Source organism: Sciurus carolinensis, chromosome 1 (genome assembly GCF_902686445.1).
Source record: "Sciurus carolinensis chromosome 1, mSciCar1.2, whole genome shotgun sequence".
NCBI lineage: Eukaryota > Metazoa > Chordata > Mammalia > Rodentia > Sciuridae > Sciurus > Sciurus carolinensis.
The window spans coordinates 185,016,170-185,034,391 of record NC_062213.1 but is presented as its reverse complement, the minus strand read 5'-3'; the positions used below and the strand labels follow the sequence as shown (position 1 = coordinate 185,034,391).

Here is an 18,222-nt window from a genome sequence, read left to right as displayed (position 1 = left end):
GGGCTCTGCCCTGCCCCCTAGAAGGAGGCCAACATGGCGTGGGGACTGGGACTCCATCACCCTTTTCCTGTGTTCTGTGAATAAGTTGTTCTTTTGTGGGCTGTAAGACAGCTCTTCTGTGGTCTGAGAAACTGTCACCTTCTGCGTTCACACAGCTGTGTTTTACTTTCTGTTACCAACATATAATCTGCCAAGAAATAGGCTAGTAACTGCTTACACAAGGCTTAGTCTTGAAGATGTATGGCTAGCTCAACTGCAAGCATATAAAAGACAGTATTACATGCAGTAAAGACAGAAGCAGCTTCCTCTGTGACAAGTGCTCTATCTCTCCTGAATAAAGCTCTTCTCCTTGGAGCTCTTCTCCTTGCGGTCTGAGTTCCTATGTCCCTGAAAGGTTGCTGCAGGTTAAGACCTCCGGTGTTGTAGTCCCTTGCAACAGGAGAGGAGAGGGAGGTATTGGGGGACACAGAATTTCTCAGGGAGAGTGAAGTCATGGTTTGAGAGACAGAATGTGGGATCCACCCTGGCCCTGAGCTATGTGGGAAACGGGGTTGGTGGGGATTAACTCCCCCACTTCAAGGGCCACAATACACATGCTCTCAGGAGAGCCCTGGTCCCTGTGGAGGAGGGAGTGGGGACAGCCTTCTGGGTAGTAAGCGAGGGTGCATGCTCATGGGCCATAGAACTAGGACTCCAGAGAACGCAGAGGGAGACCCTGGAGGGAGGCTTTGTGTGGAATGGGAAGAAGGCACGAGAAGCAACACGGGCATGGATAGAGGTCTAGCGGGCTTTGTATTCAGTGGGGACATGAAGTAACAGATGAGAGGCTGGGTGGTTTGCAAAGGGAGCTCTGGACAAAAGACTTGTCCATGTTGATGTGATTAAAGACACAAACTGAAGCCAGATAATATTTGCCATTTGTGGACAGTCAGTTCTTTGTGACCTTTGCTTAGGGCTTACAATGGAATATTAATAACCCACTGTTTCTGCTCTTTGGAAGGAGCAGGCACAGGCCAGCAGGTTGTGAGGCTCGGCGATGACGGATGTCACTGAAAGCCCTTCACCACATGGGGAAGCAAAGAAAAATAAAATCCAACAGCAGCGTGAGTTCCTCTTCTCATCTATATAAATGGCAAAGTTTTCTTCTTCTTTTTAAAATGCAGTCCATATTGTTGAGATTGTGGGATAAAAGACAACCTTCAGGTGTCACTGGCAGAAGTGTCGATGAGGACAGCGTTTGTAAAGGGCTTTTATCAAAAGCTGTTAATTTTGCATATATTGGAATTCAATAGTCTCATTTCTAGGCATTTATTTTGAGGAAATAAACATAGATGTTCATAAGATAGAGTTATAAGTTTGTGGTAGCAAAAAATATAGACTCCAAATGACCCACAGTAGAATGATACTTGATTAAATGTCAGTTTTTCCATAATGCTATGCAAGTACCAAAAATAATGATGAAGAAATCTGTATAATTAAGTGAAAGATATTGAGAAACTATTAAAAGTTTTGTACACTGATGATCCTGTTTTTGTGATCAAACTTTAGAAAAACTAAAGGAAATAGGCTGAAATGTTAGCAGCAGTAATCTCCTGTGATGGAATTATTGTTCATTATCACCTTTTCTTTTTGCATTATCTGTAGTTTTTATTTTTATCTTTTAGATTTCTAATCTGAATGTATATTCCTTTAAGGGGGAAAAAGTTAAGTCTAAAAGATATGGCATGCAAACTGGATGGTGCATTTCAAATGTTGATCCACTCAACTTGCCCTAGGAGCTCAGGCCCCAGCCTCCCCGCCTCTGGGAGCCTCCCAAGCTGTCCAGTAGGCAGGTCCCTTCTTACCTCCAGGCTTCCCTAACGCAGCTTCTACTTCTGATCCAGCACCTGCTCACTCTGTCACTCTGCATTTATGTGCTCACATATCCATCTCCCCCATGGCTCTGAAAACAGACTGCTATGCATATGTCATCCCCAGGGCTCAAGGTATTGTGGATCCTTGGTAAACATTTGCTCAACGAATGAATTCACTATCAAACCCCTAGGAAACCTGCATTTGCAAGTGACTCATTCTGACACAAGCCCAGATTTGAGTGGGATCCCAGTGGCTTTGTGACTCACTTCCCACCTGCTTCTCACCTTGACAGAGAGGAATGGCTTCGCTCCACAGGTGGTAGCCTTGGGGGTGCCGGGTACAAATGGCCATGCTGTGTCCCACCAAGCGGTATCCTGCGTTGCAGCCAAAGTGGATGGAACCGCCGGGCTGGGTGCTGGTCTGGCCCAGAATGAAGCCGTGGAGCGGAGCCCTGGGCAGGCTGCAGTAGGGAGCTGAACAATGAACGAGATGTGGCTCAGGGGACAGGTCTGAGCAGGAGGACAGACGGTCTCTCAAGTTGGCCCCTGCCCCTTCTTCTCCCCCCATTTCCTGTCTTTGCCCCTGCCATGTCCTCTGCTGTTTAGGAAGGTCTGAGTGGTTGATATGGAAAAGAAAAATTCAGTTTAGCAAAGCCAAAGCGGAAAGAAAGAGAATTTAAAACTGTTCCATGAAGAACTGGGTCCCCTTCGAGGCAGCTCTGGACGCGTGGCCAGTTCAGGCTCTCGAATCCCTCCAGCTCCCGGGCATCCTGGAGAGTGGGACCCAGTGGGGCTGGCTCCTGAAAGGTGTGACTGCAGGGGCCTACGTTTCTCACCTCTCCAGGCCTGTGACGTGGGACAAACCGCCACAACTTGTTTAGCTCATTTCCTCCCCTGGAAGTTGGGACCTAAGCAGCTCTCCCTCAGGTCTGTGGACAATTTCAAAGACGCCTTGTATATAAAGCTGCCAGCAGAGTGCAGGGTACCGAGTGCCCCGTAAATGACTGCTCTCCTTTTTTCCTGCTGTGTGGGGGAGCCCTGGCAATCCAGGAAACAAATTTCCCCACATTTCCTCTCAACCTGTGGCTTAAGGGTATTTCATTCATTGATCCAACAGAAAGATCCGGAGTGTCCATTTAGGTGCCGACTTCTGTTCTAAGTGCTGGGGAGACGACAGTGAAAGAAACAGCAAAGCATCCCAGCCTGGAAACTCACATTACGAGCCCTGCCAGAGACCCGCAGGCCCATTCCACGAGGCTGTGAAAGAGGGATGACCTCAAGACAAGTGGCCTGTGTCCCTTCATCTGCCTGAGGAGTCCTTGGTTGGGTCTCCCAGGCCAACAGGGATGAGGATGAGAGCTCCAGCCTCCGGGCTCTTGTCTGGGGACCACACTCCTCTGTGAATGGGACTGGTGGCTTAAATACCTCCATACCATGCCCATGGGTGTCCTTCCCTTCTTTGTCCCCTCTGTCCTGCATATATCATATCTATGAGTCCCCCTCACTCAGGAACATGCTATAAAATACACTTATTCACAATGACAGACACATGCAAATTATATACTTCTACTATATTATAATTATTAAGTACTAATTATTGTACCATATAATCAATTCCCTTTCTATGTGGCATATCTGCTGTAATTATAACTGAATCATTACTCCCAAACATATTAGTCTTCGAACATCAAGGATAGGGCAACTCCTTAATTGTTTGTAATTCCCAATTTAGCAACTAGGGTAGAAAATGCTGATTTTCCTTTGTATTGAGTAGCTGGCAGGAACTGAGCCCCGTTCTTTCCTGAGAGGCACCTAGAGGTTTCTTTTCATCAAGAGGAAACCGAGACTCTAAGCAGTTAAGCACCTTGGTGAATCATCCTATAGGTGGTTAGTGATGGAGCTGGTTGCTGATTCTGGGGTTCCTCGTCATGATTCCCCAACCCACGGTGCACATCAGGGAAAGAGAGGAAATGGAAACTGGATCTGAGGTAGCAAAACCTTTCTCCTCCCAGGCTCCATGCAGCTTCATCTGGCGGGCTCACCCTGGAGGCCACACCCAAGGGTTTTTTAGAACTGTGCTAGTGGGCCCTATAAGTTTGGGCCGGTCTTGCAAGTAGGAAGCCCAGGGAAGACACGAACCAAGACAAGCAGTCCCAGAGGCAGTCCTTGAGAATTTGATGTCCCTCCCGACCAATATACTTCAGAAATGTGTCTGACATTCATGTGGAGTATGCTGAGAGGCCCTGGGCATGGTGGAATTCCCCATGGCCTTAAGTAATTCAATTCTCTCTCCAAACTTCAGGGCTCAGTCAGCGGTCCTGGAGACCACCACTCTTCCAAGTGGGCATCAAGCAGCTTAGCAGGTTCTCTTCCAACAGGACTGAAATGGCAGTTGGGTAGATTTGGTTTTCTCCATCTCATTACATGCCCAGATTGCTACCTGGGTCAGTGGTGTGTGTGGCCTGGCTTTTGATCTGACTCTGCCTATAAGATATGGCTTGTCATAAAAGAGAATGAAATCCTACTATCTGGGGCCACGTGGATGAACTGGAAGACACTATGTTAGTGAAATAAGTCAGATACAGAAAGACAAGTACTACCCGTTCTCACTCATAGGTACATGCTAAAAAAGCTGATTTTATAGAAATAGAGGGTAGAATAGGGGTCACCAGAGCCTGAGAGGGGATAGAAAGAAGTTGGTTCTCAGGTACAAAATTATAGTTAGACAAGAGGCATAAGTTGTGATGTTCAGCAGCACAGTAGGGTGACTATCGTTAAAACTAAATTGGGTATTTTAAAATAGCTAGATAAAGATGTTTGATTGTTTTCAACATAAGTTGTAGATGTTTCAGGTGATGGACTTGCTCATGGCTCTGGTTTGATCATTACACACTTTTATATATCTGTGGGTACAGTGTGACATATATGTAATATACATCTACAGATGTATCTATGTCCCACTCTGCCCAGAAATATGTAAAAGGTTTATGTGTTAACTCAAAAAACAAAACTAAACAAAAAGAAACCCCAAAAGCAACAGTAATCAAAGAGTAATCAAAAAGCAGGGCTGGCAGAGCAGAGGAGAGGCTCCTGGCCCGGGAATACAGCTGTTCTTGCTGCTGTTGTCCTCTGCCAGAGAGACTCATCATAGGGATTTTCGGTTAAGGAACTTTTATTACTATTTTCTAAATTCCTAAAGAGGGCTGTTAAAGGGTGGCAGGAACCCCCTAAGGTGTCTTTGGTTCTTGCGTGATAGTTGAAATTATCCTAAAGACAGGCTGGCAGCAGGAGAGACTGAAAGTGGGGAAAGGACTGGAGAAGGAGGGGGCGGGTTCTGCCTCTGTATCTCTCCTAGGTGGGTCTCCCGACAGAGGAGGGGCTGCCCAGTCCCCACGGAGGAGCCCACCACCTTGCCGAGGAGCTGGAGCACAGCTTTTCTGGATGTTTTGGGCAACTGACTTAAGGGGCTCAGGGCCCATGGTCCTTCTCAAGAGCCCTTGTGAGTTACTCACCTGAATATCGAATCTTAAAGCCCTTCCGATTGTAGGCGTGGTCAGAGGACCAGCGCAGGTACACAGAGTTGCTGGAGCTGGTAACAATCAGGGGAGCGGAGTAATTCCCACTGAGGGCTTTCAACAGAGGACTTTGTCCTGAGGGACCTGGGTTGAGAAGGACACAGGATTACAGGCTGTAACATCCTAAAAGAAAAGGAGGACAGTAAGACACCATGTCCCTGGAACGCCCCGTTAACTTCCCAGGAACTTGGCAAAGTCAAGGGATCACAGAGAGCAGGTCTGGGCCAGGATGTCTACATACTGGCAACTTGCAGGACATTGACTTTCTCTCATGAATGCTGGGAACGGGGACAAGTCAGTGTTAGGCACAGAAAGCTGCTTTTTTGTACCCCAGGACAGCTGCTTCTTTGGATGCTGGTCATATGGGGAAGAAAGCAAGCTAAGCAAGCTAATGCCTCTGCTTCTGTAGTCTAACTCCAAGACCCCTCTCTGTGGTGCAGAAAGACTGATGCAGAACTCAGGGAACTGTGGATAGGTTATGTGTCACTCATCCAGCTGGCTGCCACTGGACAAAAACACCATAAGGGACAGGAGACAATCTCTTTTGGGGTAGAACTGTGAGGGACAGTAGGTGCTATGTGGCCAAGTACCATGAGGGATGGGGGTCCAGGTGTTGCTGCTGGACTCTGGCAAAGTCTCCCATCCGGTCTGTCATGACCGGATCTTCTCTGCAAGCTTTTCTCCATAGAGCTTAGGTCTCACCTGCTATCTCTAGGTGTCCTCCTTGGTCTCTGCAGCCCTCTCCACTACTCTAGCACAACTGGGTTGGAGACACAGGTCACCCCAGCTCTACAGAGCACAGGTGCAGACACCAGGGCTTAAATGGCTGGGTAACTTAGAGAGTCGGTATCCTCTCTCTGCGTCCACTGGTATTGCTCAAGGGTTCTTTTTTCCTGAGCCCAGATCTCAAACAGTGTTCTAGGAAGAACCCACCTATAGCAGTTAGCAGGTGAGATGAAATCTATCTTTCATTTTAGAATGTGGCCAGGGTCAAGCAGTTGTTTGACGGAAGAGCTGGTTTTTGAACTGAGAACCTCTTCCATTTGCCTACCCTTCTTCTGCATGCTGAAAACAATTGCATGCAGACGCAGAAAAAATATTTGATGAACAGACAGCAGCAAAACCAGAGGAAAACACCAGGTCTCAGGATCATAAGTAACAGAGATCCCCAACTTTTCTTCCAGGGCCCTTTGAAGAAGGCCTCCCTTTCCCTCTTCCTACCTTAAATGCCTGGGATTGTACCCTGAGGGTGCAGATTCAAGGGAGGCACAGCGGAGTGGGATAATCCATAACTCAGGATTTATCACCCCAGAAGAGGCCCTGGGTGAAGATTCGGATATACTGTTGAGACAGCTCATGGAAGTTTGAGAAAGTAATGGACAACACTGAACAAAGCGGGACCACCGAAACAGCTGTGGCAAGCCATGGAGGAGGGGCCCAGAGACGCAGAGAAGCAGCAGGCTCAAATAGGCCCATTGTACAAGAGCAGAACTCCTGCTGGCTGACCATATTCCTTGGGACGGTCTGGAGCATGCTCCATTTTTTAAAGAGTCGAGAGGGCACTGGTGAGGGAGATCACCGGCATGACTGAAGCCCTGAGCAATGGCTGTCCTCCATAAGCAGAAGCCGTGGGAGGAGAGGCTGTCATGGAACCAGGCTCCCTGGTAGCAATGGGGATGAGATCATCCTATGATACAGAGGTCAAGTGGAAGCACTTTGCAACCTGAAGCAAAGTTGGAGTAATTACTAAAATGGGTAGCAAGGTTAGAATGGCAGTTGGGAGGGCCTGACCAGAGGGTCTATGGAGTTGGCACATGGAACGTGGGATTCCTAAGGGTAAGGCAATGGGCAGCCGAAAAGGGAAAGTCAAAAGGGTACATCGATGTATGAGCTAAAAGGATGATGACTAGACAACCAGTGGAGAAGGAAAACTGCTCACAGTGGTCACTCTCAACCCCTTGTCCAGTTAGCAGAGCCTGGTCAGGTTGCATTTCCTATTCCAGAACATTTCTGCTGAAGGAGAAGCTGGGTCCTTTTTCATAGTACCAATTGTATAGAATACAATTGTAAAATAGTACCAATTGCATGTAATAGTGATTTCTCTAGTTCTTACCCCCAGAGCCCTGCCACTATATACTCTAATAACTGAATATTGTAGAAATGAGAATGTCTAAATATCTCAACGTCTTTGGATACAAGGTGTGAATTGAGGCTGATCCCTGAGATTTGAAGCCTGTCATGACTATTAGGTTGATGTTGGTAAAAAATGGAGTCCTGGCCCAGTTCTCCCTAACCCTAACCAAGCAGTGACCTAGGGGGAGCAGCTGTGCCGGATGTATCTTCGTCAGAGCAGATGAACAGTCCTGGGACATGAAATGCAGCTATGGACCTGGCAATGCGTTCTTTTCCATCCCCGTCAGAAAGGAGGATCAGAATCAGCTTGCTCCCACATGAGGTGGGCAGCAGTATTGTTACTCTCCTGAATTTTGTCAAAATAGAGTATTTTGACAAAATACTGGGGGCCATCTGGGGGCCATCTGGACATCCTGCAGAATATAGTATATTGGTTCACTATATTGAGGGCATCGTATTAATCAGATCTGATGGGGCATTAGGGATAATTAGTGGAGATGTCTTGCAAGACTTATGCTCCAGAGAATAAGCTACAAATCCTACAAAGTTTGCAGTGAAATTTTGAGGGTGCAGTGGTTTGGGGTTTGCTGAGACATTCCCTCCAGGTTAAAGAGCTAATTATTGTACCTTTTCTCTCCTAAGACCAAAGAAGCAGCTCAGTGTGGACGTCTTTGTGTTTTGGAGACAGCAAGCTCTTTACCTGGGAGTAGGGTATTGACGGACCCATTTATTGGCAGAAATTCAAGCGTGCTTGCTTTGAGTGGGGACTAGAGTAAGAAAGGGCTCTGTGACAGGTCCAGCAGGCACACAACCCATCAGACCCCATGGCCTTGGGCCTTCTCTGCGGCGCGGGCCAGCATGTGGGGCCTCCAGCAAGGAAATTGCAGCATGGACTCTCAGGGACCTGAAGCAGGACGACGCCATCTGCAGCAGAGCTACACGGCATTGGCCTGACTCACCATCGAAGATCTCAAACTCATCGTACTGCTTCTCACTGAGGAAGTACTCCACCGTGAGGGAGATGTTGTACTCGGGGCTCCACTCTCACCAGCCAAGAGCAGGTCTGGAACTGCGGGTAGCTTCCAGGGTAGCTCTGGCTCAGGATCACACCTGTGGAGTCTGTCAGAAGCTCGTTCGTGGGGCAGTGCACTTGGAGAAAGAAAGAAAGAAATGCCAGGTACATGAGGTGAAGACGGAACTGGGTCCAACATATTTGCTTTTCCTGGTGCAAAAGACAACCCTTGGAAAATCAGTATTTGAGCACAAACAAGATTCCACACCCATCATTATACTGTTCCATAACATCAGGTGACCTTTGATGCGGTGTCAACACTATAGGATTGCTGGGATTTAGGTCTAGCAGGTTGCTGGGAATCACTTCCTAGCTTAGATGTGGGCACCGCTACCTGGCTTCAGAGAGGGTAGGGATGGTGCAGACATAGAGTCAACCGTAAGGCACCTCGTACTCAAAAGAGTTGATCTCTAGGATAGGTTTAATTTCTACGAAGATAGTATTGGGTGCAGGTAAGTCCATGAAACTTTGGGCCAAACATATTTGTATTTATAGCTCATCTCTGCTCTTACAACCTGTGTGGCCTTCAACAAATTCTTTCCTCCCTGTGTGATGGCTTCTCCATCTCCAACACAAGAGATATGATTTACTTCCCAGGACCATTGCATTGTATGAAATATTATATCTTATGGGACACTATATGTAAAGAACACAACATGGTGCTTCAATAAATTGTAGAGATGATGATGGTGATGGTGATAATGGTGATGGTGATGGTGGTGGCGGTGGTTATGGTGGTAAGTGATGGTGATAGTGATGGTGATGGTGATGGTGGTGATGGTGATGATGATTGTGGTGGTGATGGTGATGGTGATGGTGGTGATGGTGATGTTGATGATTGTGATGGTGATAGTGATGGTGATGGTGGTGATAGAGATGTTGATGATGGTGGTGGTGATGGTGATGGTGATGATGGTAATGATCATGGTGATGGTAATGGTGGCAATGGTGGTGGTGATGATGATGACAATGATGATGATGGTGTGATTACATCAAGAGCAGAAAGGGTTTGGTAACACTCAGCCTGGCTCAAGTGACAGTATTAACACATCTAAAGAAGAAAACATCACCCTAAGTAAGACAGTCAGTGTGGGCCTTAGGAATAGAGGTGCTGGAGAAGAATTGGGCTTTCTGGTGTCACCATGAAGGGGTGGGAAGATGCTGGTTCAGGAGGGCCTTGTACACCCCAGGTATGGGGGAGCTGCTCTGTCCTGGGGCACAGGGAACACCACAACACAAGGAACAATTACATGGGATCCATGGAATCAAATTCCATTTGCTTGTTTGGGGGCTCCAAAGCAAAGTTCTAAAGACTAAATCAATTTCTTTGGTGCCCTTGACAGTAGTACAAGTATCCCAATACCCACAAAGGGAGAATCCGTGTTTTGCTGTAGCTGTTCTGTTAGCCAGGCTTCTGAGTGAGATGGATTCTGTGACACAGATAAAAGGGAGTTTCTGGGAAAGGAAGGCCAAGAAGTAACCCTGCGGAGGAGATTGTGGTGCTCCACCCATCCCCCCATTTCCTTCATCCCCTGCCTTCACAGAGGCGGGGCTGGCTGATCAGCTCTCGGGGCTCATACGCAGAGGTTTGCTCTGGTCTTAAATGCGTTTTACACGACTCATCCAGGATTCCTTCCAAGTGGCATTGACAGGCACTGGCTTTTCCAGGGAGAGCTTCCTTCTCATTTGGTAAGAGGAGGAGGAAAGCAAATGGCTTCTAGATGGAAACCCACCTGGCTTTTGCAATGCTCCCGATCTTACTAACCTGACGACCTGCACTGAGGACTTATGGTCCACTCTGGCCTCTCCCGGTCCTGCTTCCCGAGGTTTTTACATGCCCACTTGAAACTGTAAATGGGCATGTTCTCGCAAATGAGATGGTCCATGGGTTTTATTTCTTTGTGTTAACTTTATCAGATTCATGTATTAGTGTGTGCAAGGTGTGCTTAAGATGACCTGGTCTCTGAACATTTAGTAGTGTTCAATGAAACCAGCTAGCTTGGTCATCTTTGGCGGGCTTTCTTCTGATAAGTTTCTCTATTTCTTTTAAAGAATTTGGAAAAGTGTACACTTTCTATCTTTATTGGAGTCAATTTAGAAAATCGTACTTTCTTAGGAAATAATTCATATCATCTAGGTTTTAAAGCTTATTGGCATAGATTTGTGCAAAGTAGCCACATAATTTAAAAAATGTTTTCTGACTTCAAAGATCATTTCCTACTTTTCATATTTATATATATATATATATATATATATTTGTTTATTTATTCATCGCATATCCCTGCTTTCTCCCTTTGTTCTTCTTAGGTTATCTAATGATTGGATAGTGTTGCTGCTTTCTATTTCAAGTACATCTTTTTTTTTTTTTTTTTTACTTATTTATCAGTCAGACAGTTTTTTGTTTTATAATTCATTATCTTTTTAAAATGCAAATTTTGAGACGTAATTTATGCACAATAAACTATGCAGATTTTAGGGGCACTGTTCATTGGACCTTGGAAAATGTACATACCTGTGTAACTACTACTACAATCAAAATATATATTCTTTCCATTACCCTAGGAAGTTCTTTCACACCCCTTTACAATCAGTACGAACTGCCCTACTGTCCGGGAAATCACTGGTGTTATTTTTATAGCCATAGATCAGTTTTCTGTACTAGAACTTCGAACAAATCATACAAGATTATTTTTGCATTCACATCCTTTTGATAAATGTAATGTTTATAAGACTCAGTCCATGCTTTCTGCATATCAATATTTTAATTTTTATTGCTCAGTACTATTCACCTGTATGGTGAATTTTCATAGGGCATTTGTTTATTCATTTCCTATTGATGAACATTTGAGTTGTTTCTCATTGTGTGTTATTATGGGACTCATGTAAGTTTTTTGTGAATCTAGGTTTTAATTTCTCTTGAATAAATAACAATAGTTAGTTTAAGTATTTGTATAATTTTAAATTATGCAATATAATAAGTTTTTGTATATTTATTTTAAAAGAAATGTTCAGTGACATTTCAAAGTGATTATGTAGTTTTACATCCTAGCCAGCAATTTATGAAAATTCCAGCTGTCCCACATCCTTGTCAGCACTTGATACTATAGGTCATTTAAATTTTAGCCATTCTAGTGGGTGAACAGTGATATTTCATTATGGTTTCAGCTTTCATTTCCTTGATGACTACTTATGTTGAACAACTTTTCATGTGCTTATGGGCCATTTATACATCTTATTTGTAATATATCTATTCAATTTTCTTGTCTCTATTTTTACTGGATTGAATTAGAAAAATTCTTTACTTAGTCTGGATATAAGGTTTTTCCTTTTTGGTACTAGGGATTGAATCCAGGGATGTTCTACCATGGAGCTACATTCTGATCCCTTTATATTTTAAATTTTGAGATAGGGGTCTTGCTAAGCTGCCCAGGTTGGCTTTGAACTCGTGATCCTCCTGCCTCAAACTCCTGTAGATATGTCTTTTAAGAGAAAATATGTTACTGTGAATACTTTCTCTTGTTTCTGTAGTTTGCTTTTACTTTTTTCATATTTAGTTGTATAGGGTTTTTATTGGTGTATTCTGAAGTTCTTTGATTATCTGCATGCATACTTACATGTCCTCTTAAATGGAATTAATTCTTTTGTCATTACAAATATATCTATTTCTGGTAATACACTTTGTAGTGTTTGTAAATTTATTTTTTCCTGTTAAACATTTTTATATTATATCTTTCTTTTTTTCTTTGAAAATTTCTATGGTATTTATATTTAAATTGCATCTTTTATAGAAAATAAATGGCCTCTAAATTTTGGCATGATTTTTATGCAATAAAAGCTTATATATCTAAATATATTTTTCAACTACTTTATATAGCTACTTTTCTTTTGGTCAGAGAAAGAGGTATGTTAAAAATCTCTCACTTGTGAATTTCTCCTGTAATTCTGTCAGTTATTCCTTCATGCACTATGGTAGGTACTATTTATGACCAGTATATTCTTGATAGATTATGTTTATTGTTATGGGAAATATCCCTTCTTGTTCCTTTAATGCTTTCGACTTAAACTCTAGTTTTCTGATATTAACTTTGCTACTCTAGCTTCTAGAAGCTAGTATTTTCTATGTATTTCTTGGGATTTTTGTCATGCATTGGATGGGTGACATCTCTCTAGTTATGACTTTATTCTGAATGTTCTGGAATTGCTCTGTGATGTTCTTAGATAACGATCTTCACCAACTCTTTCCATAGCAAGAGGCATGCTTCTGGAACCATAACAAAATGCCTGATCTGAGACATCATTGGAAAGGGCGATAGATGCAGCAGTGAGTGGAGTAAGCCGAAGAGCAGAGGAAGTTGTACAAAGAAGAGACGTGAATGGAGAGACATCCCGTGCACATGGCAGGGAGACCATATTGTTAACACGGCAGCACTCTCAGACTGATCTACAGATTCAACTCCATCCCTATCAAAATCCCATCTGGGTTCTTTGCAGATATTGACAATCTGATCCTAGAATTCATATGGGTATTCAAAAGGCTCAGAAAGTCAAAATAATACCGAAAAGGAAGAACAAAGTTGGAGGACTCACACCATTTTCAGTAAATGGTACCAGGACAAACAATTCTCTACATGCAAAAAAGAGAAGTTGGACTCCCTACCTCAACCATATACAAAAATTAACTAAAAATGGATCCAAGATCTAAATGCAAGGGCTTAAGCTATAAATTCTTAGAAGGAAACATAGATCAGGCAACTTTCTTAAAATGATACCAAAAGGACAACAAACACAAGAAAAATATGTTAATCAGACATCGTCAAATTAAAACCTTTTGCTTCAAAGAACACCATCAAGAAAGTGACGGGCTGGGGTTGTAGCTCAGTGGTGGAGCACCACATAAAAATAAATAGATAAAACAAAGGTACTGTATCCATCTAAAACTAAAAAACTGAAAATAAAAAACATCTAAAAAAAAAAAAAAAAAAAAAGAAAGAAAGAAAGGGAGAAGTCCAGGAGGCTGAGGCAGGAGGATTGCAAGTTTGAGGACAGCCTCAGGAACTCAGCAAGGCACTCAGCAACTTAGCAACACCCTGTCTTAAAACAGAACATAAAAAGGACTGAGGATGTGGCTCAGCAGTAAAGCACCCCTGGGTTCAATCCCTAGTGCCAAAAGAAAAAAAAGAAAAGAAGAAAGTGAGAAGACAACCCATGAATTTAGATAATTTTTTTTCAAATAACATATAAATAAGGTTTGTATCAAGTTCCATGACAAATTAATAATAAAAAGACAACCTAATTTTGAAAATGGTAAAGAACCTGAATGGACATTTCTTCAAAGAAGATGTATAATAAGTATGTGAGAAGATGCTCAAAATCATTAACTCTTGGAGAAATACAAATGAAGACCACAATGAGATGCCAGTTTCTACTCACTGGAATGGGTAGAATTAAAAGAGAAATAATAATATGTGTTGGCAAGGGTGTAGAGAAGTTGGAAGCCTCAAACACAGCTGGTGGGAATGTAGAAATGGTTCACCCGCCTTGGAAAGCAGCCTGGTAGCTCCTCAAAAGTTAGATGGAGAATTTTCACAGGTTCAGTAATTTCACTTCTAGGTATATATCTAAGTGCAATTAAGACATATTCTGCATACAAAAACAGATTTGTGAATGTCATAGCAACATTATTCATAATAGTCAAAAAGTGGATTCAGTCCAAATGTTCATCAGTTGATGAATGGTTAAACAAAATGCGGTATATCCATACAATGGAATAGAGTTTGGCAGTAAAAAGAAAATGGTGATACACACTGTAGTATGGATGAACCTTGAAAATATGACACTGAGTGAAAGAAGCCAGTCACAAAAGTCCAGATATTGTATGATTCCATTTATATGAAATGACCAGAATAAGCAAAAACACAGAGATGGAAACCAGACTGGTATTTGTCTAGGACTGAGGAGTTAGAAACAGTGTCTGCTAGTGGGTGTGCGCTTTCTTTTTGGAGTTATGCAAATTGATCCCAGTGATGGCTGCAAAGGTGTGAATGAACTAAAGTGCATTGGATTGTCACTTGAAAGGAGTGAATTGCATTGAGTGTGAATCATATCTCAGTGAAGCTGTTATTAAAAGAAAGTCTACAAAGTTGTGTGTGGTGGCACATTCCTGGAATCCCAGCAGCTCAGAAAGGTGAGGCAGAAGGATTTGTGAGTTCAAAGCCAGCCTCAGCAACTTAGTGAGGCCCTAAGCAATGCAGCAAGACCCTGTATCAAATAAAATACCACAAGGGCCGGGGATGTGGCTCAGTGGTTAAGTACTCCTGGGTTCAATCCCCAGCACCCTGCCCCCCGCTAACACACAAAAAGTCCACAAAGGCAAGAAGGACAGAAGGCCTTCAGGCAAGCATGGGACTGAGCATGTGTCAAGCCCAGAAGACTGGGCCCTGTAGACTCAGCAACAGCGCCTGAGGCAAGAACCCAGGCTGAGCAATCAGGGAGCATCAGCCCATGAAGGCTGACGTTGTTGGGGTGTGGGGTGGGCTGGCTGACTGGCCTGTGGGCGCATTGGTTCAACTGAAATAAACAGGTAGTGAATGTCTCCGTGTACTGGGAAACCCAATTCTGTGGCTCAACAATTCCTGCCGCATCTTTCTGCTCTTGCTTCCCCAGGGGAGGTGGAGAGGCTGGCCTGTTTCTCCACAGGCTACTAAACTGATAGCACCAGGACCAGAAGCAGCAGGAGCGCTAGTTGTGATAATAGCGGCCAACGTGGGGCAATCACGATATGCCAGGCATTGCTCCAACATTACGACCTCAAGCAATTCCTCGCAGCAACCCCCGGCCCGAGTGCCTCCCACTTCATGGAAGAGAACACCAACGATGAACGCACAGGACAGTTAGGTGCCGGCCCTGGGTCAGGTGCCTGGTGAGTGGAGGGTGGTTTTGGGTCTGAGTCAGGAGACGAGGAGAGGTGAATTCACCTGCTGTCACCTGCTGTCAAGGCACCGTCCTGGAATGACGACGCCTGTGGACTCAGGGTCACCTGTCAGCACACAGGATCTTGAGCACATTTGCATTCTAGTAGGGCATGTCTCAGGTGTGAGCCCAGCCCTCCCTAAGGACCCAGAATGTTCTCCTTCCAATGCTCAGCATGCAATTCCAGGGAAGGCTCAGGCAAGGAAAAGGGAAGACAGATAAATGGCCACTGTGGCCAATTCACAGCGCAGCCCTCAGAACAGGGCGGGGACTGATTCCTCATTCGCTCACTCATCAGCCTTCACCACGTGACCTCTAACTTATGGGGCAGAGACTAGGCTAAGAATGAGACTAGAAAGAGGAGTCCAGCCAGGGTCTTGGTTGGGAGCCACTCCAGGCCCAGGAGACGAAGCTCAGGACAGTTACCTTCGCATATCGGGGGTGGGCCTTCAAACTGCAGGGCGGTTCCAAGCTTGCAGGTCAGGATTTCATTCCCCACTAAGGTAAAGCCAGGAAGACACCTGTAGCGAACGATGTCACCTGGCAGGAGAGACCAACGTGGGGATTCTCTGGAGCAGCTGGACAGGGCTAAGTATCACCTTGAACCCACTCCCAGGCAAGCGATCCACGGTGGGTCACATTCTGTTCTGACTTCAGCAATCAGCTCATCTCCAACCCAGTGGCCCAGATAACCACTGCTTCCCTCCCATGAACAGCCTCGTCCGAGACCAGGGAAACCACATTCTGAAAAATTCATACTGTGGTCCATGGATTGATTTCTCAAAATCATGCTGACTTGAACCACAGAGGAAAACCACTTTCCTGGCTCCTCTTCCTGGGGATGGTAAAAAGGAAGAGGGAGGGCATTTTGGATGCAAACTCAGGGGACAGACTATCAACCCTCTCGCACGGGGCTCTGGTTTCTCTCTCCCTGGACAGCAGAAAGACCTGTGCCCCGCTGCCTGACCCTTCCCGTCAGCCCTGGCTCGCGGTCCTTGCAGTCTGGAAGGCGGTACCTACCTATGTTGAATTCTTCGTTCTCAGTGACGACTTCAGCATTAGGGAGGATGGTGGGAGGTGGGCACTTGGTGAGTGGATAAGCTGAAAGGAGGAAAGACTCCGAGTCAGGGCAAGAGCGTCACAGGGGTGTGTTGTCAGCCATTCATCTTTCTCAGGCCTCACTCCTTCACGTGACGGAGATTAACTAATAAGCATTTATCTGTACCCAGGGTGAGTTGAACCAACTACTATTTTGCTTATCTTATGTTTTATTTTCTGGGTATGGTTTGGGTGCAAAGACCAGGAACCCTCTTTCATAACTAATAATAAAGAAGAAGCTAGCAAGGGTCCGCAGCCCTGAGGGAGAGGGGGTATTGTTGAGAACCCCCTCTATGTTGACACCTCTGTGTGCTGAACCCTCTAATTCTCACGTGGTTGATCGCCTGTGAAGCGTTCCTACTTTACTTGTGAGCAGGTGAAATTCAGAAAGGTGAAGTTCCTTCCCCAAGGTCATGTGGGGATTAAGTGGCACTGGCAGGATTGGAACCCAGATATGGCTGCTCCCAAGTCCCGTATTCTTTCCACTTCTCAGCCTCTACGTCCTGTGAGTGGCTTCTGTGGGCACCTATTGATCTCTGGCCCAACATGGCTGACCTCAGTGGATGTCCTGAGGTTGCCCCTCGGGGCAGGGACTGGATGGCACTCAGGTGCAGAGTGGGGGTCCCGAGGCAGAGGCCAGTGTGGGCTCACAACTTGGCTTTCAATTCTGGCACACAGTAAAGTGCTAGCTAAATGTTAGCTGCCACTGCTGTTATTATTATTTCCAAAATTGCCTCAATCCCTGCTGTGTTTTTTAAAAATAGTGGTTTTAAAAATGATCTAAGTGTAACACAGTGTAATTTTTAAAAAGCTGAGGTTTTTCTGTGAAAACAGTAGGAAGGAAATTAAACCCATGCATTGTCTTCTCAGAGATAACCAGTTAACCTTTAACCCTAAGAACTTGGCATATTTGTTCTCTGCGTATATAAGTATTGTTTTCCTTACCAAATTTGCATGTTATATACTTTGTGCTGATCCTTGCCAAGTATTAATACATTACAAGAATTTTCTCATCTAATGAAATTTCTTCAAAAAACATGCTTGAAATGATGTCATAGAATCTAATCATTCAGATTTACTAGAATTTGTGGCACAGATTTCTAAAGTTAATCACTTAGGTTTCCAAAGTTTTGCAATTAAAAAAAAAAACTGTGATAAAATCCTGTACACAAGATTTTTAAAAATATTTTTTAGTTGTCCATGGACCTTAATTAATGCTATTAAAGCTTATTAATGCTTAAATAATGCTCATACATGCTAGGCAAGTGCTCTACCACTGAGCCACAACCCTGGTCCAAGAATTTTTAAATGATTTTTTTAAAAACTAGGACAATGAATCAAAATGCAGTCTGTAAAAATAAAAAAAATTAAAAATAAAAACAGAAATAATGTCTATGAAATAAAACAAACTAGGACTGATTAAAGTGCATGGTCTTTTTAAAGTGCAGCATCTCCTAGGAATCAGATGTTAACTAGGATTCCTTTTCCTAATATTTTAAACGGGAAAACATCATACTGCACC

The 18,222-nt window shown here is 44.2% G+C and overlaps 1 protein-coding gene across 1 annotated transcript in view; it reads right to left on the bottom strand.

The window, feature by feature from the left end:
• The window catches only part of Csmd2 (CUB and Sushi multiple domains 2), a 553,852-nt gene that overhangs the window by 54,151 nt on the left and 481,479 nt on the right, over nt 1–18,222 (bottom strand). The window contains 6 exon segments of the mRNA XM_047516471.1: nt 2,139–2,327; nt 5,366–5,512; nt 8,521–8,596; nt 8,598–8,710; nt 16,029–16,142; nt 16,623–16,703. Coding sequence (XP_047372427.1) covers nt 2,139–2,327; nt 5,366–5,512; nt 8,521–8,596; nt 8,598–8,710; nt 16,029–16,142; nt 16,623–16,703 — 720 coding nt within the window.